At 33.5% G+C, this 27,991-nt stretch overlaps 1 protein-coding gene across 1 annotated transcript in view; it reads right to left on the bottom strand.

The window, feature by feature from the left end:
* Positions 1-27,991, bottom strand: part of HCN1 (hyperpolarization activated cyclic nucleotide gated potassium channel 1) — a 392,337-nt gene that overhangs the window by 154,180 nt on the left and 210,166 nt on the right. The window contains exon 3 of the mRNA XM_025434848.3: positions 20,571-20,732. Coding sequence (XP_025290633.3) covers positions 20,571-20,732 — 162 coding nt within the window. The remainder of the gene's footprint in view (positions 1-20,570; positions 20,733-27,991) is intronic.

Raw genomic sequence — 27,991 nt, 5'->3', positions numbered from 1 at the left:
TATGTAAAGCAGTTACCAGTTACAGTATAATAATAATAATGAAATAGTAATCATTTATTCATAAGATAGTGGAAAAGAAATGATTACATAATAACAAGAGCTCCAAAAGAAAGGCACTTTATTCAACCTCCTTTTGCCATAGCAAGTAACAATATATTTTATTACCTGGTTATACTGAATAATTTTGGAATATTATACACATAATAGTTCTAGAGAGCATCTAACCCACTGGATTGTCACTTCATGCTGCAATCAACAGCATTGATCAGGTCTTTGAAGGACTTCGTGAGAAGGAAGCCTTAATTGGCTTCGAAATACTTTCTTTAAAGAAAATGAAAAGGCAAATTTCATTCTTGTCCCTGCCAAATAACCAAAATTCTAAATTTACAGTGTTTGAATAAAGGCACTTTATTTTTTCAAAGAATATATGTCCTAATGTCCTCCATTCATATTTATGGTATGGTACATGACAAACGTGTCACATTATGTTTTTAACCCAGGATACAACTTTGAAACCTGAGTGTATCAAAGTGAGTAACAATTTCCAATTGAGGTATGCTCTCAAAAAGAAGAAAAATGGCTTGGAATCTTCTCTGGCCAGGTTGATTAAAAAAGTAAAAGATAATGACAGGTGCTTCAGTTATCTATTGATATGTAACAAATCACCCTAAACTTAGCAGCTTACAGTAATAAATATTTATTGTCTCATACAATCCCTGAGAATCAAGGGGTAGCTTAGCAGGGTGCCTGTGGCTTAGAATGTCTCATGAGAAGGTCAGTCCAGAAGTAAGCCAAGGATGGATCAATAGAAGAAAAGGAGGAACCCACAACTTTCAGCTGCTCCATTGTCTCTTGACAGGAGACTTTATAGTGTCCTCTCAGAGGGCAGCTTACATGTGGCAGCTTGTCCCCTGCCTCCCCTGGCCCAAGTGATCCCAGAAAGATGGGGAGTGGGGAAGAAGAGAGGGAGAACGCAGAATAGAATGTGCACTGCTACCATATTTTATTGGTAACATAGAGCAATCCTGGTACAATGTGGGAGGGGATTACATAGGATGTGAATACCAGGAGGCAAGATCATCCATCAGTGGTTGGCTGGCTACTACATGAGATGAAAAAATAACATGCTGACACATCCAATTTTGATCACCTAAAAGATATGCCAGGCTGGGATTAAACTGGAAAGGTGGGTTAGGACAAGTAAGATGCAAAGCACTGAGTTGTGTTTCTCCCTCTTCCCACACAAATTCACATGTTGAAGCCCCAACTCCCAATGTGATCATATTTGGAGATGGAGCCTTTGGGAGGCAATCAGATTTAGATGAGGTCATGAGGGTGGGACTATTTTTACAGTGGGATTTGTCATGAGACTTTGTAAGAAGAAAACAAAGAGCATGCTCTCTACCAAGTGAGGACAAGGTAAGAAAATAACCTTCGACAAGCCAGGGAGAGAACAATCACCAGCAACCAACCTGACTGACACCTTGATTTTGGACTTCCTAGCCTTCAGAACTGTGAGAAATAAATATCTGTTGGTTAAGCCAACCAATCTGTGGTAATTTTTTTATAGCAGCCTGAGCTAAGACATTAGATACTAAAGTCCCAGATGTTAAGACAGAATGGTCAAGTCATTAAAGAGCTTTTGAGGCTTGGATTTAGACATTCTTGAGTAATTCACAGCTGTGCCATGTATAGTGGTGATATTAACAACGCCAAGCTCTAGTTCCCTCAATATAAAATTGGAACGAGCAATTTTGAGTTGGTGAAGATTAAATGAGATTATATGCATGTGAGGGTTCCTTACAGATAGAAAATACAATTACTAAGTGAAGGACCGAGTAGAAAGAGGCACAGTCCCTCTTAATTTGGCATATAATAGTGGCTAATATGTTTCTTCTAGGGCTACCTATGGGAAGAATATGCATTTAAATCATGTCTTCATAGCAACCATTGTGAAAATAATTAGGCATAGCTATCAAATGTCTAATATGACAGTAATTGCATGAAAGAATTCTGTGATGTTCTAAATATTCCTCAGACTCCATGAACATCTTTTATTAAAAAATCTGCAACTCTTCTGCAGAGCTAAAGATATCTTTCAATTGATAATCTGTGCATACTCTCACCTCATACTTATATTTTTAATAACACACTATCTCCATTTAATAAATTATTTTATATTTTCAACTACCATCAAAATTTCACTGGAAGGTCACAAAGAAATATTTTTCTTAGGAGTTTAAATGTGACTTTCTCTTCAGAAAAGTAGCAGGTGATGGAGGGAGGGGAGAAAAACAAAAAAGGAATATTGAATGTATTTTTTTCTTAAACTAAATTTAATAATAATTCAAATTAATCCCTCTCTATTACAATCCCATATGCCTATCAGAGTAGCTATAGTGTGTATTTGATAAAATGAAATTTTAGATAAGAAAAACATATCATCATGTCATAGGCCAAGGCCAAGGGATACCTTCGTCATCAAATTAAATACATATAGAGTGATTTAATATTTTCTAGTAAGTGGTTTTCTTCTGGCAAAAGAAAAAAAAACAGTAAGTTAAAATAGGAAATATTTTAAATATGCTATTTGTTGCTTTTCTAAGATAAATGAGTCAAGTACAAATCCCCCATTGTATTTAAACAGAGCTCTGTTTTGTTTGCATGAAGTTATTCTAGTCCCCTGCATCGCTAAGTAATGTGAGATAGAGCAAATGGCTCTTAGAGACATGGAAGATCCTCTTCAAGGTCAAAAGAAAATAGCCAGTTAACTAACAGGATATTATTTATTGTAGCAGCATTTTTAAATGTATTTTTCATGATTTCATTTGATATAAAGGCAAGTTCACAGAGTGCCTTTCACAAAGACTTCCTGGAAGTAGTGGTATTAAAAGAGATTCAAGGTTAGGTAAAAAGAAAAATCAAACATTAATATCTGATGTCATTATATATATATTGACAAAGAATCAGTTTCAATTTGAGTTAGATATTGAGAATCTTTCAAATAATTAAGACAGCAACATAAATCATAGAGCTCAAGCATCACTAAATATCAGAGTCTGCCAAAAATCAAACATTTGTTTTGGTTTCTCTTCATTTAACATGATACTGAGGAAATCAAGCTTACCGTCAATTATTTTTTATAGTTACAAGTTCAATTAAAATGTAGAATTCTCAGGATAGGATAAAAGCACCTAGAACAGTGCCTGGCACAGAGAAGACAATCAATATTTTCTGATTGACCAACATAAAGAAAGAATGAATCTAACTAAATTATCTCCCTTAAGAGAACCAAGAGTATTAAGTCTGCTTAATATTTATATCTAAATTAATTTCTTAGCCATTCCCATCTTTAAGACGAAATAAAGTTAGGTCTCCTCTCCCACCCACAGTACTAAGGAATGTGTCATATATATTTTCAAATCAGTCTGGCCTACTTACATAGGCCACTGTGACCCCTTTCTCTCTGCAGGTGGCAGGTGGCTGCTGCCCCGTTGCTGAACCAAACACACCTGCTGGTGTGAATTTAGGACAAACTCACTTGCTGCTGTTCATTGCTCTGCCCAGCTGCCTTGAGCTTTCATTACACACTGCTGACTTCTGTGCTACACTAGACTTCCACGCTTGCCCCAAACTACTTGCTGCAATTCAATGTCTGGTACTGTAGTATTTTCTGTGAAACAGGAATATAGGACTCTCTCCTCTGTGTTCTGCCCTGGTAGGGTTCTCATAGTATAGGCAACTAATTTAGCTCTCCATTTTAGAAAGAATTAATCCTCAAATCTTCCCATTATCTACAAGGCCCTGTGATTTGGATGGCCCCAGATATCTTTCCAACATCATTTTTGTACTCCTGTCTTATTCTAGTCCAGTCATACCAATCAGCTTCGCATGCAATGTCCCTTCCTCCTGAACTATTTGCCTTGGGGATATTTGTGCAACTCATTCTTTCATTTCCTTGAGTTCTCTACCTGAATGTCATCTTTTCAGAGATGCATCTAAGAACAGTTCCATCTTACATAGATCTGCTTGACACAGGTCACTGCATTCTGTTCTATTGCTTTGGATTTCTTAATGTGATTTGTGCTACTTGGCATTATCTTTTAAAGCTCTTTATTCTGTTTATTTTCCATTTTCCTGGGAAAAAATAGACAACATGAAGGCAACACTTTGTTTTATTATCAGTTTTTCCTATTAGGTCACTGGGTATAAAAATAAAATAAAGAAATAGATAGGCAGATAGATAGGTGATCGATTAATGCTAATAAAGCATTCTAATCTCATTCAAATAAGTGGATGTATATTGATCCTGTCACTATGGGGGAGGGAATATTATATCTAATTGCATATATAATACTTTCCCAAATCCTTTTCAGTCCAGCCTGAAAGACTTTTACACTGTTCAAAACTGCCTTAAAACAGCATTTTACATACTGAAAACTGAAGACCATTTCTGTTGTGATAAATTTAAGATGCTGGGTATTTTTTTTTCTTTTATAACTGGCATAAGGGTGATATCATATTCCAGAAAATAAGGCTCTTCTTTATCTGAAATACTTAGAATCAAAAGCTTGAATTCAGGTCCACTGCATCATCTGTCTATTATGGCTATGGCTGCAGTAAAGCTCTAGATCTTGATTTATTAATTGATGGATTGCTCATCAGATACTTCTCAGCAAAAGACAACATGAGAAGTGAAGAAGACAAGCGATATTCATTTTGAGAAAATACTTCTCAACAGATTCTGCTTGAACTTTCGCTCTTTTTCAGTAACATCATAACTGCAAATGCATTTTATTTTCTTCCTTGTAATGACAAAAATTCTAATGGACTCATCTGTCTTGTCTTTTATTTATGAATTTTATTTAGCCCATTTTTTTCAGTCATAGCTGCCTGATAATTTATCATATTATTATATTATATTATAATTATAACAAATTACCAAACCAGTAAGATTCATGTAAAAAGAAATCCAAATTTGTGGAACCAGTCTGATAAGTTCAGGATAAGCCACTAATGGGACAGATTCCCTCTCTCCTATTTTCCCTATGTGCCCTTTACATTAATCGATTTTTCCCCTTTTGTAAATGTAAGAGAAAGGAAGAATTCTGTTAGGGTCTGAGTCTAAAGGAAGAGACTGATGCATATAGTGATAAAGTATCCAAGAAGCTTTAATGGTGTCATCCTATGAACTATTTGATTAATTCGAGAAGTTGGAAACTAATGGCCTGCTGGTTTGAAATCAGACTTTTTGATGTCTCCCCCTCCCCCTGCTCTGGAACACATACTATATTTTAGAAAATAAAAATTATGTAAAATAATATATAAATATATATAATTAAATATTATAATTTTCTATATCTATAAAATTATGGCATTTCCTATACAGATCTGAATATCTAGTTTTCCTTGATAACTCTGGGCCCCATTGGATATACATTTCCACATGACAATTACCAGCTGAAATTGAGAAGGCTGTGTCCCTTAGATGGAATAAGTCATGTGTAGTTCACTGGAGCAAGAGGCTGTTTTTTGTCTTCTATGTGGTCAAATTCATACTTCTGTATCACTAGATTGGCTCCTGTAGGCCTTTTAAGTTTTCTATTGATTTTGAAGTCAGTTTGGTCAGGTCAGACAATGTGTGGGTAATGCCCTTTAATGGAGTTGACTGTATTTTCCTATTTGTTTATTTTTCCAAAGCTAGTTTAATTTGATAGCCTCAAGTTCTCATGTATTTATTAAATAATTTTATGTACAGTAAAATATATACATTAAATACTATTTTTAGAGAACAAAATTTTCTTATTGTTCTTGTTGACTTAGTTAACCCTTCTAGTAGCTGGGAATACTTGGTTTCAAAAGTTGGGAAAATAGTTTTCTTTCCTGTCATGTCATGGAATAGTATAAACTATATTAAATTGTTATTTGATAATTAAGATTTTAGGAACTACCGTTATATATTCCACTGTAGTAAGCTACAAAGAAGCATAGAATAGGGCACTGGATTGGGTTGAACCTGCATTAATCCATAGTCAAGAATTATTTTATAGAATAAATTTCAGATATTTTCCCCATTTCTCTTGTCATTGAATTCTTCTGCACCAAATTATTGGGAAATAATTGGAAAAATTGAGCTACCTAAAGACTTTGAGTAGTTATATTTTATTAATATTAATGCGATGTGTTATAGGTATTTGTTTGATTGGCTATTTATTTCATATAATTTAAGACCTTCCTCCAAAGTTTGCTCTGGATCCTCTAATGGAATGTAATTTCATAAATGAAAGATTCATAGAGAGAATGAGTTATCTTATGATCTGTTCTCTCTCTTTTTAAAGATCTGTTTATTTATTTTAGAGCAAGAGTGTGAGCAGGTGGAGGGGGGGAGGAGAGAGAGAGAATCTCAAGCAGATTCCCCATTTAGTGTCTCACCTAAATCTCACCACCCTGAGATCATGACCTGAGCTAAAATCAAGTCAGTTGCTTAACTGATGGAGCCACCCAAGCATCCCAATTGGCTCTTTTATCTTTAAATAAAAAGGTAAGTGTTTTTTGAAAGCTATTGGTTCAAATTTCTAATAATTTGGCTGCTATGAAAGTAATCAGCAATAAAACAAACAGCAAGTGCATCACAATTACACTAAGAATGCCATTATTTTTGGTGAAATCAATTGGGAAATAGACAACTTCCAACTTTCTTTCTGCAAGTTAAAAAGTCAATCTTTTTCTCTGTGATCCAAATGGAAATTGGCAAATGACTATCTAGAAGGATATTTTTGTTATAATTTAAAATATTTTCTTATTACTACTAATAAATAAAAACATAATTAATATTTATGAGACAAGATGTTAATAGGCTGTGGAAGTAGAGCCACATACTTTTAAATATCTTAGTCAAGGTGTTTTCATTAGTGATCTGTCAAAATGAGTGATATAAATTTTTGAACTAAATTCAGCTACACAATAAGAGATGTATTACAAAGAAAAACACTTTGAAAAGTAAAGAGCCTCCATTTCTTGTTTACATAATTGGAAAGATGAGTGTAAAATTAACAAAATCTTTCTTATTCAATTTGGAGTAATTCTTTTCTCTCTGTTACACTCTTGACAGATTTTTACAATATGTAGGTGTGCTTAATTCTTTCTTACTATCTAAGTACCTTGTTAAATAATCAAGTGAATTATTTGAGAAAAGTGGTTATTGAAAACTAAAGTTAATTATTGATGTGTCACAATGTCCTTAATTTATCTTACATACAAATGATTTTATAAATGGATCTAAATTAGTTTTAAAAGCACCATTTCAGGAATAAAAGTAGATAACCAGTGAACACTTAATTTCAAAAAGATAATTAGGTATCTTCTGGTCAGAAAAAAAAAATTGTCTATAGAATTAAAAGATCTTAGAATTTGATGCCCAAAGTTAAATTGATTTTTTTCATATAAAATACAGTTAAAATTTTCTGTTTCATGAACATGGGCAGAATCTCAATTATTGACATATACTGAACAAAACAGTCCCCCAAAACCCTATGTATTTTTCACATTCTTGTTTGAGCCACATTTGAATCTTGTACCTGTCCTTTGCCTTTTTTCTCTCATAAGACTTTATTCCTTGAAAAATTCATTCTACTAGACTCAGTTTATCTTTCTATATAACATGATATTCTTTTCTTAAGATTTTATTTATTTATTCATGAGAGACACACATCTCTATGCCGAGAGTGGCAGAGACATAGACATAGGGAGAGGCTGGCTCCTTGCAGGGAGCCTAATGTGGGACTCGATCCCAGGACCGGATTCACACCCTGAGCCAAAGGCAGACAGACGCTCAACCACTGAGCCACCCAGGCATCCCTAAGATGATCTTCTTGAATATGAACCTATAACCCAACATATTAGCCATTTAATTTTTGCTTTGTGTTAGCTGCATCTTTGAGGCTTCAACCAGTTTATTATTAATATGCTGAAAAGACCTCAGATCATACTAATATGTTGAAAAAATATCATATCCTAAAGACATCCACTGAACACCTTCTATGTTGGTATAAATCAATGTGTATTTTGGGATGTGGGAGCAGAAAACAATAAATTATTAACCGATTCAATTCTATTTTCTGTTAGTCCAAATATTTCATAATAAAATATTAAGAACTTTGCAGAAAACGAGTGAAGATATCAGTGAGGGTGACAAAACATGAGAGACACCTAAATCTGGGAAACAAACAAGGGGTAGTGGAAAGGGAGGTGGGCAGGGTGTTGGGGTGACTGGGTGATGGGCACTGAGGGGGGCACTTGGCAGGATGAGCACTGGTGTTTCGCTATATGTTGGCAAATTGAACTCCAATTAAAAAAAAAAAAGAACCTTGCAATAAGCTTGTATAAAGTCCATGTTCAAGCTAATATTCATCTCAAAAAGGAAATAGTGGACTGGCATATGTACCTTGCATGGTCTTCCACAAATTTTCAACACGTCTTTTTATCCCCCATGATATCTTCTAGATAAAGATTTTATTATTTACTTATTTATTTGAGAGAGAGTGAAAGAGAGCACACGATCAGGGGAAAGAGGCAGAGAGAGAGAGAGCGAGAGGGAAAAGCAGCCTCTCAGCTGGGCAGGGAGTCCCATGTGGGGCTCAACCCCAGGACCCTGAGATCATGACCTGAATGGAAGGCAGCCATTTAACTGACTGAGCCACCCAGGAGCCCCAGGTGCCCCCATGATTTCTTCTATATAATAGAAGAAAAAAGAGAAAAATGCTGATCTGTTATGGCTTGCTTTCATTAAATCAGGGCTTGCTTTGATAAGAAAAGTGCATTTTCTTACTTCTCACAAATAATTTCTTTTATAACTTGGTGTAATGGCTTACTTGGAATTAACATCAAACATATCAGGTTGCAATTTACAGCACTTTTCTTCATTTTCTCATTGTAAATTCAAACATTATTTACAGATGGCATGGAGAACCAGTTCTTTCCCATTATCATGGTTTATGAAAGTCTATGCAATCAATCATTCTACCTTATCTTCTCCAAGATATCACCATTTTAAGGTGCAATGTACATGTGCCAGTGTATGGAGCTCACTTAGAGTACCAAAGTATTGACTTTGAATACAATTTCCTAGAGTTTTCTCCAGTCTATTCAGTTTTTTTTAAAGATTTTATTTATTTATTCATGACACAGAGAGAGGCAGAGATATAGCAGAGGGAGAAGCAGGCTCCCTGCGGGGAACCCGATATGGGACTCGAGCCCACATGATATAGAGCTTACCAAAACCTTTCTTAAGGAAGGGTTTGAATAGGATAACCATAGTAAAACCTATGGTCTTGAATTTTCAATATTCTAAGGCTTAAATATGGGCAAAATGACATACATTTAAAGTAAATTGTAAAATTTGGTCGGCTAAAATATATGGTTGAAATATGTCTTTTTGAAAGAAATTGACTAATAGGAGGAGACCATGTGTCAAATAAGTGCACGTCTACTAGAAGTCTAGTATGTTGGAGAAGATTAAAATAAAGGGTATAAAGAAAACATTAATAAAGTGATAGGATAGAAGGGCATACTAGAAGGTGCTAAACTATTTAAAAATGGGAGGATTCATGGCACATCATAGCACTGGGAGAGCATAACAGTGATGGAGATTGAATACTTACTCTCCCGAAACCGGAATACTGATGAAATCCTGACTTGCTTAATTCACAAAATTATTTCCTTAAGTATAGAAGAAATGATGAAGGACCACTTAAACCAAAGTTGAATTTGTTTGTTAAGGTTGAATATTAAGAATCTGAAAGGAAGCATGCAAGTAATCTTAAACTAAACATGAGAAATAGTATTATAAAATGTTAAGCATGGTCAAGCTCTGGAACCAGATTGTTTAGATTCATCTTTTTTCTCTCATACTTACTAGCTCTGTGACCTTAGATAAGTAACTTAACTTATTTGTAGCTTAGACTCTTCATCTGTAATATGGAGATAATTATAAAAAGTTTTGAAGTAAACGGAAGAGTTTATACATGTCAAATATATAGAATAGTTTTTATATTACTGAGATTTTACACATAAAACATTATTAAGAGTTGTAGTTATGTATAAGCTAGAACTGATTTTTCTTGTCTATAAATTTGTAATTCTCTCATTTAAAAGATGATTTGATGTAGCTTGAAGTAGAAGCAGATCTAGCATATACCTAGAAAGTTTAAATGGCATGCAAGGAAAGAGTTTATTTTATCATGCATAAGCCTGACTGAAGAAATCAAAAGACTTTGAATGTAGCTTTGCTTTTATTTTCCTACTTCCTACAGAATACTGGAGAAAATGGTTTGAATCCATTAGAGTAGCTGTATATAACATTTAGAATGAAAGAAACATTAATTTCATTAGTAATAGTTGGAACAAAAATGAAGAAGTGGATAGACCCTTCACTTGGGATCCATTGCATGATAATAAATGACAGAATGTAAATGGAGTATTTTCAATCTTATTTAATAATGTCTTCCCTGAAGGCAGAATATTTTAAACTGAAGAGACTAGGGACGCCTGAGTAGCTCAGTGGTTGAGCGTCTGCCTTTGGCTCAGGTCATGATCCTGGAGTCCTGGGATCAAGTCCCAAATTGGGCTCCCCGCAGGGAACCTGTTTCTCCCTCTTCTATGTCTCTGCCTCTTTCTCTGTGTCTCTTTATTCAAAGTTTTCAACCACTCTTCATTCTTCCATTAATGGAAAATAAAGACAGTACAAGTAAGGAGACTGCTGTCCTAGCTCCACTTTTGTCACGAATATTCTATTTGACCTTGACCAGATATTTTGAAAGTCTCTTTCTTTATTCATTACATATTCATAACATTGGTTGTTGTATGTAAAAGTATCTTTAAAAGATAAGAAGCACTGTAAAATATGACACACTAAGTCATTCTTTATTCATGACTGAATAAAGACAGTTTGCTGAGCATGGTTGTGAATGGATGTCACAACAGAATGAATAAAGAACCAACTAATGATAATACCTGATTACATATACTAAATATTAGATATATGGTAGAAGTTACAGAAGTTATAACAGGTTATTATGAAAAAAAATTTGGCACAAATATACCTATAAGCATATTGCTTACTTACTAGATGATAAATAAAAGGTCTTAAGAATATAACTCAGCAAAAAACAAAACAAAACAAAACAAAAAAAACAACAACAAAGTTAAGATATTAAACAATAGCTGGTAATGATAAAGAGTATACTTTTTCCTCCCCAACTGGAAGAAATATCAGTTTTGAAGACACCTAGTAACTCCGCCAAATGGCCTGAATGGTGGAAACACAGCCAGAAGAAGAAAAGGCAATCTGCTTTTTGGCAGATTAGCTATTTGGCTCCTATCTCCTACTTCTATTTTTCTTTTTCCATTCTTCTGTAAAATAATGTATTTATCTTCCTTTTTGTTTCTCTTTCAACTTTTGAGGTCATTTAATTCCCACAGAATACTAAACCACTACGACAATTTTTCTGTTCACACAATGCATTAGGTTACAAACTAAATGATGGAGAAATACATGAGAAAACATTAAACATGTTATTCTCATACATTTTCACATGTAAATAGCATTCAGATCTATCATATGCAAGATTTTCAAGTTTGTATGTTTTTTTATAAAAAAGCTATATGTGTTTGAAACTCTTTTTCATATTTTCCTAAGAGCTAGTTTTTAAAAGTTCTAATCTTTTGATAAAATGATAAATTATAGACAAATAACACTGATGGCTGAAATGGAAAATTATCCTCAAAAGAATGACTTCTATAAATGTAGGTTATTACAAACTTTAATTTGATTTTCCTAGTATTTAGTGCATCGAACTATTTTTTTTCTTTTTCCTTAAGAATTGATAACGAGTTGAGAGCAAAATTATGAAAATGCTACGCAAAATGTAGTAATCATTTATTGGAGGATTAATGCTTTATTTTTAGTTTGGGGGCAGTAGGGAACTAGTGATGGGTACCACATGAAATGGTATTTTTCCCAATCATCTTATAGTTTTATTTAACTAAGTAAATTATTAAAAATATGAATTAATAGCTGTTCTTACAACAAATGCAATAATTAAAAAAATATTTTTCTATTGGAAGTCTTTCCTAACTTGCAGGAATAAGGATCTTAGCTTATAACATTGATCATAATGGAGTAGGCTAACAGATGCTTGGTGTATATATGTATCAATTCCTTTGATGGACGGTATAAGTAGACATTTTAATTAATATTTATTTCTATCCTAAGAATATATTTAGAGAAAAATATTGTTCAATTTATGATATACTCTAGAAAATGTTAATGGAATATAGAGAATATATTATGGCTCATTATTATCTCTTTCTATGAAATGCAAAAATTAGATGGCAAATTCTCAGTCTCCTAATTTTTCATCATTATTAAACTTATCATTTTGAATAAATGTTTATATTCCACAGGTGGATGTACTCATATCTCTGTGCATGAAGTATAAGATGGCAGGTTGTACAATACAATCAGGGATTGATCAACTCTTGGTTAGATGGAGCAATGTTTCTGAGGCAACTGGCTCAGAATACCAGAAGAACTGGCTGGTAATACCAGAAGAGTATTTAATTGTTGGTCACATTGGACCCATCACCATATCCTCAAAGCACAGAGAAAGTGAGTAAATGATCCTAGCAAATATTTTTAAGATCTTATCTGATAACTTGTCTACAGTCGTTGGCATGTTGTAAAAATATATGTAAAATAACTGAAATAAAGATTCACAAGCCAGGTTCAATTTTTTTTTTCATAGAATTACTCATTCCCAGAATATATTACATCTTTATAAATAACAAAATACTTCTCAAAAATGATGGGGCATATAATGTGACTGTGAAAATGTTCATGCTAAGATTTAGAAAATGTTCTTGCTATTCTTTTTTTAACATTCGTCACTTATCACATGGCTTTCTTCATGTCATCTCTGATTCTGCAACACATTTTGGGGTAGCATATTTAGGTCAGTGGTAGTGGGAGGAGGAAAAAAAAGATGAAATAGGATGCAAAAAAAGAAAACTGTAGAAAGCCCTCCACTCTGGGAAGTAGCTATATATCTTGTCCAGAACATTATCTGAATACAGGTGATGTAACCTATATAGTTCAGGTCTATGCAAGTCTCTATTTTCTGTAAAAGAGAGATATAACCTTGGTCTCTTTGGGAAGAGGGGACATTCATGTGAATTGCCTCAGGTCCATATATCCGTACGTGAACTAATACAGTAGAAATAATCTGCTATTCCACTGATTCCCAGGTTGAAAACAATCTTAACATTTTATTCCAACCTCCATAAATTAATTTTTAAAAATATTTTATTTATGAGAGAGAGACAGAGACAGAGATATAGGCAGAGGCAGAAGCAGGCTCCATGCAGGAAGCCCGATGTGGGACTCAATCCCGGGACTCCAGGATCACACCCTGGGCCAAAGGCAGACGCTCAACTGCTGAGCCACCCAGGTGTCCTATCAATTATTATTATTTTTTCAAAAGAAATATGAATCCCTTTGCTTTTTTAAAAGATTTTATTTACTTCACACACACACACACACACACACACACACACACACACACAGAGCTAGCACAAGCAGGCAGAGCAGCAGGCAGAGGGAAAGGAAGAAGTAGGCTCCCCGCTGAGCAGAGGAGTAGATGTGGGCTTGATCCTAAGATCCTGGAATAATGACCTGAGCCAAAGGCAGATACTTAATGGACTGAGCCACCCAGGTGTCCCCAACCTCTATCAATTTAAAACAATATATCTCATGTGAAATCAAAATAAATGAGAAATTCAGAATAAGTGGGAAGATATAATTTCATTAACAGATTCTTTGGGACTTAAAGGCAGTAGTAAAAGGAGAAAACTTCACCAATATATACATACAAAATGCAATGAGTTTTTCAAATATTTTCCAAGTTTTTCTAGTGTTGCAACAATATATAGTTGTTTTCTGTAAAGATAAATTGAAAATTGACAATGGTTGAAGTTCTTTGGGACCTGTGAATTAGAATGCTATGGTAAGTTCAGCAGGGACTCAAGGGGAAATACAGATTCCATAACCAGCTCCCACACTGTTTGCCTCCGACTTTATGTAAACGATGTTCTAATTCTTTGAGTCAGATTTTTCATTTTAAAAGTGGGAATGAAAGTGTTTTTATTTTATTTAGAATAGATGAAATAATGTGATGCATGTACTTTCATACTACATTCATGAAAAGTTTTCATAACATTCATATTTGGAGAAAATACTGGGCTGCAAGATATTTTGCTTCCTTCCCCAATTTTAATAGGTGTCTCTTGTTAGATAAGGTAATTTAATGAATGGTATTTATTTCCATATATTTATTCCCATAAAAGAATACATGTCTGAGAAGGATCGATGCAGTATATGAACTGTTTCACTTCTGTGATTAAGTCATGTTTCTCTCCAATAGAGAGCAGTCACCAGGCTGGCCTTCCTAACAGGCAGAAACAGGATGGCAAAGGAGAATCACAACACTCAGCAGGCTGCTGACCCTACTTTATTATTATAACTTATTGGAACTATGAATGCATTTTTTTTTCCTGTAAAGCTATGGTGACTTGTCAGCAAATTGGTTACATTTGTTAGGACTTCAAAAAAATTATGTTAAAAGCAATACATTCTATTTCTAAAAAGTCAATAATATAATAATACAATTTCAAATTTACAGAATTTCAATTCTAAGATACATTGTTAGACTTCAAGAGAGGAGAGATATGTTTTTAATTTTTAATTATGTTATCTTGGTTATATTGTTTCAAACAATAATTACTTAAATAGTTAATTGGGCTTTGTAAAACAAAAAGTAACCTATTTTATCCTAGGTTTCAATGTTCTTCTTATATATGAGGGCATGCATATAAACAATATAATCCATTTTTCCCCAAATAATTTGCTTGAAATAGAGATATCAATAAACAACTATTTTACCCAAGCCACCCCCCCAGCACACATTTACTTTAATCATTACCGTTTTTGAGCTAGAAATGACTGACATGTCTTAATCTCCACTCTTTCTCAAGTTTCCTGATCCCAAACCAGCTGATAGTAGTTGAAATAAATGTCTCCCTATTTTGTTTAGACTCCTCATAGACTTTATCTTAATTCACACAAAGCTGCCACTAGCCTATTGTGAGTTAGAAAAAAAAAGTAGTGCTCTCTGGATGCCTAAATCAGGAAGACTAAATAAGAGTTTCATAAGAATGGCTAAATTTTCAAGTGTCTATAGCATGGCAAGAAAGAGGGCAATTATCTAGCTAGCATTCTTCCCCCTGTTTAGGAGTCTGGGCAGTGCGAACATTTCAGAAGCCTTAATTCAAATTCATATTAAGGGCTTTTGCACAGAATTATCTATTTCCTTAGATTAGAAAATCAAAATTTTAAAACTCTATAGTTTTTGACACCTCAAATGAAGTAGTATGAATGAAAGCATGTTTAAATATGAAGGCAGAAACTTCATCTCATTCTCCAGTGTACATCCCCTGCCTAAGATAATGCCTAGTGCAAAGCAAGCACTCAATAAATTACCTAAATGCAAGAATAAATAATATATATTCATTTCATAGTTGAACTACAGGAATGTTGAGTGATGTGCCTAAAATTATAGAAGTTTTAACAGTAGAGGCAATTCTGGAATGTGTGTCTCTAAATTCATTTCTGCCAGATTTTCCCATCCCTATTTTGTCATCTGAAAGAGGCAGAATAAGCTACATTATGTTGTGGGCTACAAATTAAAAGGATGCCTCCGAATAGAGGGAAAAAAAAAAAAAGAACTGGAGAGTTGCAAACCAGCTTTTCAATGCTTAGGCCTCTATGTGAAATATGACACTGCCACTCAGAGTCCATTGACCATAACCATCCAACAGGAAGGGAACTGGAGAATGTGGACTGTGTGACCATTGTGTTATTAGTAATACACTAATAACTTGAGGTACACTGTCACAAATGAAAATAAAACTTTGTAATAATCTAGATTTTTCCAATCAGATCTCTTGTTTTCTCCACATAGATATTATTAATTGAACCCTTCCAGACATTTATATATCTTATTTTCTGATACTTTTAGTATGGTTGATATAAACTTGATGAACTTCCAGTATTTGAAATGAACTGAAATACACAGCACTTGAGTTAGCTCAAATTATTTGGATTATGATATTAAACAAATACAACTATAAAACTAGATATAAATTTCTTATACTTATAATTCTTATAAAGTTAAAACAATTTTACAAATCAAATACTAACAAAACAATAAGTCAATAAACCTATCGGTGTAAATTTATTGTGATGGGAAATGTTTCGCTAAAACCAATAGATGCGTACAATGTAAATTTAGTGCCTTTATGGCACTAGTTATTGTAGGTTATGCAGTTTAACACACTACTATATGAGGGTGTAGTATGTAAAAAGTGACTCTCCCATCTCTCCATTTTGACTATAGTGAAAATTTTGTAGAGCATTTGATATGATGTCACTTAGCCTTCATTTGATATAAATGGATCCCTAATTATTGTCAATAAGCGAGAATTATTTTATATGGCACAGGGTACTTTAACTACAAAAGCAAATTCAGACTCCATATTTAGAGCATTCATATGACTGAAGATTCATAATATGTTTACACTGAAACCTTTCAAACTATCACCAGCATATATTTATATATTTACAAGATTGCTGGGAAAGAACCTGTGGACTCCGTGAGAGTGAACCTGCAGATTTCAGTCAAAGAAACACTTCTATAGGAATCCACTATTTAGCTGCAAATCCTTCTTTATTCTGTAAAGTCATTCCCTAAATTATGACAAAATTATTATTTAAGTTCAGATGCATCACAATTTTTATTTTCTTAGAGTTTTAAAATGAATACTTCATAATTTTTAATTTAACCCAAAAACCAACACCTCTAATATCCTTAATAATGAACTATTACAATTTTAGTGTGATATTGCTTAAAAACATAGTAAAAAAATGTGATAATGATAAGATTTTCAAAATTTTATTAGACATTAATTATCTGACCAAGATTTTCATTCAACAGAATTCTATAATTCAAATATTTCTTGAATGTAATGTTCAATACAAAATTATATTATAAATGTAGAGTAAGATTAATCCCTGTGCAAATTGGATTTTTCAAGCCAGTATCTCCCACCTCATCAATTCAAGTAGCCCACCATGCCTTAAAGATTGACTTTAAAAAAATGGCATTTAAAGAATTCTTTCAATAGGAATTTATAAACATAGCAAAGGAATTCTCTGAGAGGAATTAGGCCTACTTCTACAGAATGAACTGCAGATTAGAAACAGTTAAGATAAGAATAAATATATTGAACAAATTACCAGTTAAAGATATAGTATAGGTATAGCACTACTCTGGATTTCTCATTATAGGACATATATGGGTAACTAGCTAGTGATATATAGATATAAATACAAACATGTTTCAGAAAGATTTAAAATACATATAAAAAGATAAATATGTACATATAAGTGAAAAAATGGTTAAGGAGGATTTAAAATAACATTGAAGGATATAAATCATTTAAGAATACAAAATATATAAAAAAATATATAAAAAAAAAAAGAATACAAAATATGAAAAAGAAGGAAGGTATGAGGAATTGACCCAAAACCCTAGTCTTTACCATAAATTATTTAGTATCAATGTCAAACATCATAAAATTGTCAAGCGCATACCTAAGAATGAAGAATATCATGTCCTGCATCTACCCTGATCTGGCTTCTCACTTTCTTTCCCAGCTTGATTTTGCTTTTCTACATCTATATCTCATATCTGTCTTGCTGCTTTTTAGTGTCAGAGCTCAAATGCTGATATTCGAGTGACTTTCTACTGCAATCTGTGTTACTTAACTATTTTTTACAATCTATGCGACACAAGATATTCTACTGTGGTTTAGAAGAGAAATTACGTAGTCAGATAGGCATTCTAATCTTGCTTCTATTAATCTAGTAATTTGTGTACTATAGAACAATTAAATTAACCTTTAAAAATTTCAGATTTCTGAACTGTCAACTGAAGGATAACAATGCTCACCTCATTTGTTGCTATGAGGACCAAATAAGAACATATTTCAAGGCACAAGGGCTTGTATACAGTAAGCAAAATATATGCATGTAGGGTGTTTTTTTTATTACATTGGATTTTTTACTTCTTTATAACTCCCTTATTGTTTAAATACACTTTGTTTTGCTTTGCTGTGATGGAAGGTATTCTAGAATTCGATGACTTTGGGATAGAAAATGACTATCTTCGAGGTCAAATAAATGAAGATTCTCTAATGATACAAAAATTGTCTTTTTTTTTAACCATTGTTTCCTTCATATCACAAATATTCACAATATTTTTTGGTCTTTATAGTTGAACATAGACTTAACTGTTTCCTACCCTTGATATTAAATATGAAAACAATGTTAAAGAAATGTGAAAGAAAGTAAGAGCCAATTTCATAAATAAACCTGCCCCTCAAAAAAGATGCAAGAAAAAAACACTGCAAATACAGGAAAGGTATTTTGTATAACATTAGGATATCATAAAAGTTTGACTATGCTAGATTAAATATAAACACACAAAGCAAACACAGACACACTTAAAATGTGAACAAGATATTAAAATTTTTCTTCAATAAATGTGCTTAGCACTGGATATATTAAGTAGTGTATTCCCATATATTATAACTATGCAACTATATGTACTTTATGGACATTCCAAAATAGTCCCTTAACTCCTTTACTAAAGACAATTCCTATTTTTCTGAAAGATACTTAATGGTAATTTAAAACAAAAATTATTTGTTAACTTAAATATTAATCTGTGCCGGTGATGAATTATCTTTTGGCAATAGTGCTAGTGTTTTTATATTATACACTCAGTCAGTAGCTACAGTATAGAGCTGTTTTTTTTTCCTTCCACCCCCACCAAAATATCTTAGTAATGTCTTCACAATTTTTCCTTCAGTGGTAAGTAAAAAGACATATCTATAATTAAGAAGAATTCATAAATTTGAAAAGTGACCTGATCAAACACGTTGCTTAGATTTTTAGGTACAGAAATACAAATACAGTATTTCTCAAATGAACTTTTAATAATGAGTAGCTAGATTAAAACAAACTACTGTTCTAGGAACTGACCATAAAATACAGAACAAAACAGTCAATTATTTGACCTAATGGAACAGACATTTTGTGTTGAGGGCACAAGCAAATATAAATAACAGTGTGTGTAACTAAATTCTTTTAAGATAAAATATAAACCAGTTGGGTGATAGATTCGACAGAGTGGTCACACAGTGGCTTCAGTGAGGTAGTGACATTTAAGCATATATAAATGAAGTGAAGGAGAGATCCAGGTAAATATCAAGTCTCAAAGAAAGCAGTTAAAGGAATAAAGAAGGCAGGGAGAGAAAGGTTGGGAAGGAGGGAAATAGGTAGGCAAGAAGAAAGAAGAGAAAGAAGACCAGACTTCTTTGCATGTAATGTAAACTCCTCTTTTCTTCAAATACAAAGACTGAGCTATAGTTATTAGAAGAAAAACATATATGTTCTTAAGATGTCCACATCATTTCTACAATAATAAGCCCAGAAATTAATATGGAATATTTTGGGAAGAAAGAGAGTATTTGATTTATGGCAAAGTTAAAATTTTGTGAGTCATCAAACTTACAATTTTGTGGAAGAGTCATAAAATTTATCTTCCAATATTTACTATTCTTTCAATTCCTTTGTAAGTATTATACAATGTAAATTAAAGCACATGTTCTTTTTTTTAAAACTCATGTTCTTCAAATTAAATGTGACTATTAATATACTTATGTTAATAAAATTTGTATGTTAAATATTTTTAAATATTCATACATCTTTCAGGTTAAAGTGTATATCTGAAACTAATGTAACATTGTGTGTCAATTATACTAAAAAATAAAAAAATAAAAATAAATAATGGCTTTACCCTTTCCATGAAGCTTTTCATTGTCTTCCCTAGCAAAAATTACTATCTAAAATACCATGCACATCACACATATCTTATTGCATATATACTAAGGTACATGTCTCTATATGTTTAACCACCACCTAGAATTGTGTGTCTTAAGCATAGTAAATTCCAAAATCAAGTAGAAAGAAAGGAGTTATTTTAAGCAGTAGACAGTTTTATAAGAACATTGTACCATGCTTATTCATATGATTGTACATACATATGTACATATGTGAGTGTACATGTAGCTTGGAAATAAAATATGCCTTCAATATACACAGAGTAAGATACCTAAAAAATAGATCCCGTAACACATTCCCCAGAAACATTTCATATAAACAAAATGTAGTCATAGAAAAAGCAGTAGAATATTTGATTTTACATCCATGAAAGCAAAATTAAGTTTTCTCTAAACATTTACAGAGAAGAAATTAGATCATTCTAACCTAAACACTTAGAAATCTTTGGCAAAACATTGAATATGCAGTGTGTAAAATAATACGAATTACTTACAACCATTTCATTCAGAGACACCCAGCAATCTGGTGGGAAATCCTGCAGTAGTGGTACTAAGAACTGAAGACAGCCATCCCAGTGGCATAGGAGCAGCATCATGCCGATGAGGTTAAATATTCTCACCACTGCACTGGCAAGGTCATACGTCATGTGGAAAATCTGTTGACCAAAATATAAAATCAATTCTTATAATGCTTATCATCAGTTTTCTTTAAAGTCAAGAATATTACCAATGTCAGAAGACACTGACATTATGTTGTTTAAGTATCGATTTAATAAATACGTGGGAAGAACTTTTGCAAATAGAAACAGAGACGACATTTCTTTATCTTTACATTGAGGCCTGACACTCTGCTCTATGAGTACTACAGCCAACTGTGGGTTTTCCACAAAGAACAGAGATAACATAACTACATTAAATGCATGGGTCATGTTTTAAAGATCATTGTTTTTTCCAATAGTTTTAATTTACTGTCCTTTCTGCACAATTTGGGAATGTTGCTCTAAAACAAGTTAATGGATTTAACCTTTTTCTTTGCTTCTCATCCCTTCCTAAATTAATGGATTTGTCGAAGGACCAAAAAACAACAAACAAAAAACACAAAGACTGAAAATCATAGGCAAAAGTAGATTAATTTCAACATATAAAATAATATTGAGATTTAACTGTAGTGAGTTTTATAACTATATGAGTGTAGGTATTTCTTTTATTGTGTATACTGAACATGAATAGCAGCCTTTGAGTTAAAAAGTTCTCTGAAATCGGTTAAAAAACAATTTTGCCACACTTCTTAAAAAAATAAAATTGTTAATTCCCTTTCCTGTGAAGCTTTCTCATTTATATTTTCATGAAATCCAATAGGACAGGTAAGATTATTTCAGAAAGCACAAAACTTAGGACAAATCAGTGATCTCTATTAGAACTTTGGGAGTGTAAATTTACATATAGCTGATATCTATAACTTTTCATCCATCGAGTATTCCAAGAAATAAAATGAGAACCTGAATCCTTTCTTTAGCAGCTCATATATTATATCACTCCCTACTGCTAATATTTCTGCTTATATTTTACCTATTCTAGAATAACAAAAGTCACTTGAGAGCAGACCTACATTCCAGAATAAAGGATTTTTTCCTAATTGTTAAAAGGCTATTGAGTTAATGAAATTAATAAATATGCATAAATACACAAAGAAACAACACTGAGATTTTTAGAATCACATTTGTATAATTCATCAAAAGAATAGTCTATTTTTGAAGTAATGAGGACACCATGTATTGCGAAGTTATCTGAGAAATAGAAAACTCACAAATTTTATATTTTGATTTATAAACTATATCTTTGTAAGGAATAGTCTGATGTATATGGAGGTAAAATGACAGTACATCTGGGATTTTGTTTTTATAAAATCACAAAATCTAATTATTTTTTACTTTGATACATTTCTAGAAGCCATTAATTCTTTCTTTAAACAATCTTCCTTTTGACATAGTAATTATAGTGAACAATTCTCACTTTCTTTCTGGGAGTGTACCCATGTTCTGAATCCCTTTTAAAGATAAGATTGGGGTCCTAGATTTTAAAGGCAATGGATCATGTATTTTTATATCCTCTATACACAGAACAATTCATTTTAAAGAATTAAGAATTTTATTTTTCTTTACATTACTTCTTTTAAAGATTTAATTTACTTGAGAGAGAGAAAGAAAGAAAGAGAGTGAGACAGAGCATGATCGAGGGCATGGGCAGAGAGAGAGGGAGAAGCAGGCTCCTGGACAAGCAGGGAGCACACGGGGCTCGATCCCAGGACTTGGGCTGGGATAATTATCAGAGCAGAAGGCAGATGCTGAACTGACTAAGCCACCCAGGCAATCCACTTCTAAGTTATTTTTAAATTTGGTTTTGTATTGGCAAACTTAAAGAAAAGTACTTTTGATGTTATTCCCCCTGATATTTCTTGGTCACTAAATATGTAAATAGAAATCCTAACAAAATTTTCATCAATAATTTCTCATTAAAAGCAATAAAAATATATAATTTAAAAAGCTTTCTACTATTAAAGTAGGAAAATATAATGGGCATGGATTTAAACATTTTTGTTTAGTACTGGAACCCTATACATTTTTACCTAAGTATTTCCTGACAAAATGGTTCAATATGTCTTGAGTAAGTGTTGCTTTGCTATGAAATTGGGTAAAGGTGCAGAATATAAACTTGTGGGTCAAACAAGGAACTAATCATCTTTCAACCTGATTATCTGAAATAAGCAATATCTGAAAACTCTCTGCCAAAGTCTATAAATTATAAGCATGTAGGCAATCATGCAATTGAGACTTTGGAGCGAAGTCTGGGATGTTACAGAGACCTAGATCTTGTTCCTAACACATCTGACTTTTATGGCTTTTCCACTTTCTTTGTGAGCATTTAGATTCTTTTTTATGGGGTTTTAAAGAGATCATTTATAGCAATTTATACCATATGCAGTAATTCAGCAATTCCTTTAAGAAAATCCTATTATTTCTGAAATGTTTTCCCAAGAAGCATAACCACCATTTTCAGAAAGGAAGTTAATGGTGATACAAGGCCTTTCATAACATAGTTGAAATGCAGTTTTTGTTCCATTTTGCTTCCATGCGGTTACTGAACTCCCGATTGTAACAAGAATTAAAGAATTAAACCTATTTTCTACTTCATTTCTTTTTTTTTAAATTTATTTATTCATCATGAGAGACAGAGGGGGGGGAGAGAGAGACACACACACACACACACACAGAGAGAGAGAGAGAGAGAGAGAGAGAGAGAGAGAGAGAGGCAGAGACACAGGCAGAGGGAGAAGCAGGCTCCATGCAGGGAGCACAATGTGGGACTCAATTCCAGGTCTCCAGGATCACACCCTGGGCCGAAGGCGTCGCTACTCCATTTCTATTCCAACCTTATATTTCCAACCTCCATTTCCTTTTCATTTCTATTTCCAACTTCATACAGTACTAATATTAGATTCATGTACTAACTCTGCTATATAGACAATACTCAGGAGCAGTCTCCCTTTTTGGTCTTTAACATTCTGTGTTCAAAAGTAATTTTACTTTTTGGAGCTACCCCAAAATCTAACTTTGGAAGAGGCATGACCAGGTTGACTATCCGGACACTGGTCAATACCAGAGGTTATTTTCAAATAGACAAATCTGTGTATCTCCCTCTCGACTTGTCTACCTGATAAAAGGACATCATAATGTAGTATAACTTGTGATGTATACTTAACGTGTAGAGTGCTTAGGTCCAAACTGTCTCTTGAGCTCTTATTAATTAATACACCCTGGTAGGCATAATCATTTCACTGACAGTTGTTGAGACTATTGAAGGCTCTGTTAAAACCTTGGTCACAGAAGATTTGGAATAAGAAAACTATTCCCTTATGGAGCACATTTATACAAAGACACATTAACCAAAAATGGAAAAATCTGATCCAGTTCATGCATAGCTACAACTTCTTATTGTCTAAGGGCAGCTTGTATGATAAATCTAAGTATGACTTTACTCAACTTTCTGATCAAGTAGCTAATACCATTGATTAATTAACATTTTCTTTTTTGTTCCATCTACAAGGTAGATATCCTTAAGTGATAAATTACCATCTAAATCAATTATCTTAAAGCTCCTGCATGCAAAACCCATTCCATACAAAAATGGCATCACATATGACCCTCAATAAACTGTCAAATGAATGAAAGAGAATATTGCATTTAACAATAATAGCATAAGCACTTTTTTACGATCTTAACAGTGTGAAGCTTCTGCTTTCATGTTTCAAACCAGAGAATTTTTTTTTTTAAGATAACTCTATAATTTTCTACCTTCCAAGTAATCTGACTTGAAACCTGATTTGACTGCTCAAAATGTGGGTAGCAGTAAGACAGGTTGCTCTGACCCACTCTCAATATGCTGCTAAGTGGTACTTGTAAGAGTCAACTAAAAAAACAACAATAGCAACAACAAAACCCTTAGAATTCAGGTAAGTTTCAAAAGCAGCTCTTTAATTTTATTTTCATCACAACTAGACTACAAAATATGTCAGTGGAATGCACTATGCTTTGCATTCATCCAGCTCAGAACACCATGTTGTTCATATAACTTCAATGAAAGGCATGATCTGGTCACAAATTCCCTTTGAATTCTTTTTATAATATTATAGTTCTAGAATTCACCCAGTTGGAGCTTAATGCTTCTAGATAAGATAGCTAATTAACTCTCCAAAACTGAAGAGTTCTCTAAGATAATTTGACTCAAAATCTCTGATTCTGCCTTACTATTTGCAAAATTGTTTGCCATGTTTTTTTGTTTGTTTGTTTTTTGCTTTTTTACTATATTCCATCTTGTTTTTGAAAGGTTAAATCCCAAACTGTGCTGTAAGGCAGCATCCATAAATTAGCTGACTTCTTTCAAACCATGTCCACATTCTTTCTTGATAAACTAGATTTAGGGGGTTTTATTATTATTTATTTATTTAAAGATTTTATTTATTTATTCATGAAAGACCCAGAGAGTGAGAGATGGAGACAGAGACACAGGCAGGGGAGAAGCAGGCCCCATTCAGGGAGCCCGACGTGGGTCTCCAGGATCCTGGGTCTCCAGGATCACGCCCCAGGCTGAAGGTGGCACTAAACCACTGAGCCACACAGGGATTCACAACCCCCAACCCAATTTTTTTTAATCTAATAGTTGGATTATGATCAGTAGGACCTTAAGTACCTTTAACCATTTGGTGTTCTGTGTTTCACCTAACTACAAAAATTGTCAACATTAATTTAAGACTTTCCATAGCATGCATTCATCTATCCCTTCTCTTTGGCTTCATGAATAGGAATCTTTCAACGTCTAGGTATCTTCTGTGATCTCAATAGTGATTCAAGGCCTCAAATATACCTGAAAAATTCTTACCAAAGTAACATTAAGAGAATCAACTGGGTCAGAAGTGATTCTTTTGACAAATAACATTCTTATTTTTAAGGGTTCAGCAAGGCCGGGTACCTTTGTTTCTTTTGTTGTTGTTGTTGCTCTTTACAAATCTGCACCTGCATAAATCCAATTACCTTTTGTGTGGAGTGTCTATATGCCATGTTGACACAGAATATAAGAAAACAAACACTTACCAACTCAGTCTATTTCACAGCTCCCATGTTATCCAGGATTCAAGGTGTGGTAGCCCTAAGTCAATATTTTAAGAACCCTATTGCACCTTCTGCAATTCTTAGCTTGAAAGTGATCCCGGTTATCTTACCATGCTTTCAGTACAAATTGCAGAATGTTTTACTTGATCTATGAGAGAAGTGCACTCTTCACAGTAATCTCTTTGAACACTGAGCAGTGACTGCAGTTCCTATTCTATCTAGGATCTCACTCAGAATGGCCAGCACACAACTTTCAGAAAAGTCAACGGCTGAGGCCTCTCATCTCAGCCTCTATAAGTACTCAAAGTGCAATTATTCACTCCACAATTTCTTGCTCACCTATTGTCAAATTCTCACACTGTTGAGTGCTTTCTTCCGGGATTTTTTTTTCCACTTTCCCTTCCAAAATTCTCCTTTCATCATCAACTAACTCTCATACACCCTCATTCTCTTTGTGACATTCTCCCTCTCCTTCTCTGCTTTTCCTGAGATGTAGGAGTCTCCCTCAACCTCTCGGATAGCCTCAGTTTCCCTGGTATCTTTCTCAAACAGAGTTGGTTCAATTCTTTCTTATTTCATAAGCCTTAGGTTCTGATGGTAGTGGCCTCATTTTCTCAGCTTGCTTTTGCTGCTTTCAGACGATTATTTGTCCAGCTGTATTAAAAACAAAACAAAACAAAAAACCTTTCTCTTCAGTGCTCATCCATTTGGCTATTCCGCTCATAATGTCCCCTCATTTCTGCGCAAAATAACCTCTCAATCTCCAGCCTCAGCACATCTTCATTTAATAGAGGACTCTGTGTTTTTCCATTTCCTTTTCTTTGCAAAATGTCAACTGCTGATTAATCAAAAAAGCTACTTTCTATACCTGAGCTACTGACAATTACTGGAGAGGAAATTAGATTGTGGCTACTAATTTTTTTTTTTTTAAATAGCAACCTTATTTGAGACCTTTATGGTCTATTCATTTCCTTATTCCTAACACCATTCATCCTATATTGTTTCCTGTCTTCCTACCTCCCCAAAGCTCATGAGTATCCTACTCAGTTTCAGATTACAATTTTAGCTTTTTCAGAGGAAACACATTCTTATGTTTGAATCCCCTTGACTCTGACCCTTCATATCTTCCAACAAACAAACCTCTGCAGCTTTTCTTACTGGCCTTTTCCTAATATCAAAATAAAGCATGCCTTTTATTAAAATGAATCTCTACCAACTTTTGATATTAATCTAAACTTCCTTCTCCTCCAGGAACCTAAATAATTAGTTCACGGTTCCTCAATCTCTGGGGAAAACCAACTATCTTCCCAACCGTTGTGGACAGATACTTTTGTAAAGTTCAGCAAAAATGAACTAATACATAAATGAAATTTAAAAACCTATGACATATGTTATACAAGCCTACTGCTTATGATCTTGGATGTGGTGGCAATATCAAATTACTATAATTACTTGATTACTTTTCTCTTAAAAATTATTAACTTCTACACTAGCTTTACCCCAAATGTGTAGAAATAAAAATTTCTCATTTCTTCAAAAACATTCCAAATTGAAAAAGAATTCTTCATGGCCTAGGTACTTAGCTAATTCTCTCTCTCTCTCTCTTTTTTCCCCTTTATAGTCTTTCCAGTTTGGCTTCTCAAAAAAATTCTCCTCCCTGGAATTTTGAGGCAGAGAGAGAGAGCTGGCCTGCCTTCACCCACCTTTAGTGGGTAAAGTGGTTTTCTTTTCTCAGTTACATGTGCAAATTACCATCTGGTGCAAAATCCGATTTCCTGAAGGACGTATGTGTCATAGTTACTTTGTGCCTCTGTCCCCCTCCCCCTTCTCCATAGATGTAAGGAGTGTAAAGATATTTAAGGCTGACTTCATTTTCCCAAGTGGGAAATTGAAGCTTAAGAAAAAAAAAATACATCTACTTGAGCATTCTTTTTGAAATGGCACAGATATATCATTGGAATTATAGAGAAGAATATGTCTTATCACATGACTCTGCAGTAAAACCAAATAGTTCTGATGTGGTCATAACAACTACTTATCTACAGAAGAGGATATACTAGGTATCAGCCATGACTATTAAAGCATGGAATATAGTCGCTTGTGTGTGTGTTATTTTGGTCATGTCCACATATTTCTTTAATAGACATATGTAGATATAAAGTTTAAAATTCAATTTGAGATATTTTAATTGTAAAAAATTGTCACATTTCTTATATTTTCCCCTTACTTCTATTTAGACTTTATGACCC

Source organism: Canis lupus, chromosome 4, assembly GCF_003254725.2.
Source record: "Canis lupus dingo isolate Sandy chromosome 4, ASM325472v2, whole genome shotgun sequence".
Taxonomy (NCBI): Eukaryota; Metazoa; Chordata; class Mammalia; order Carnivora; family Canidae; genus Canis; species Canis lupus.
The sequence above is the reverse complement of the archived record's forward strand: the minus strand, read 5'-3'. Positions and strand labels throughout refer to the sequence as shown.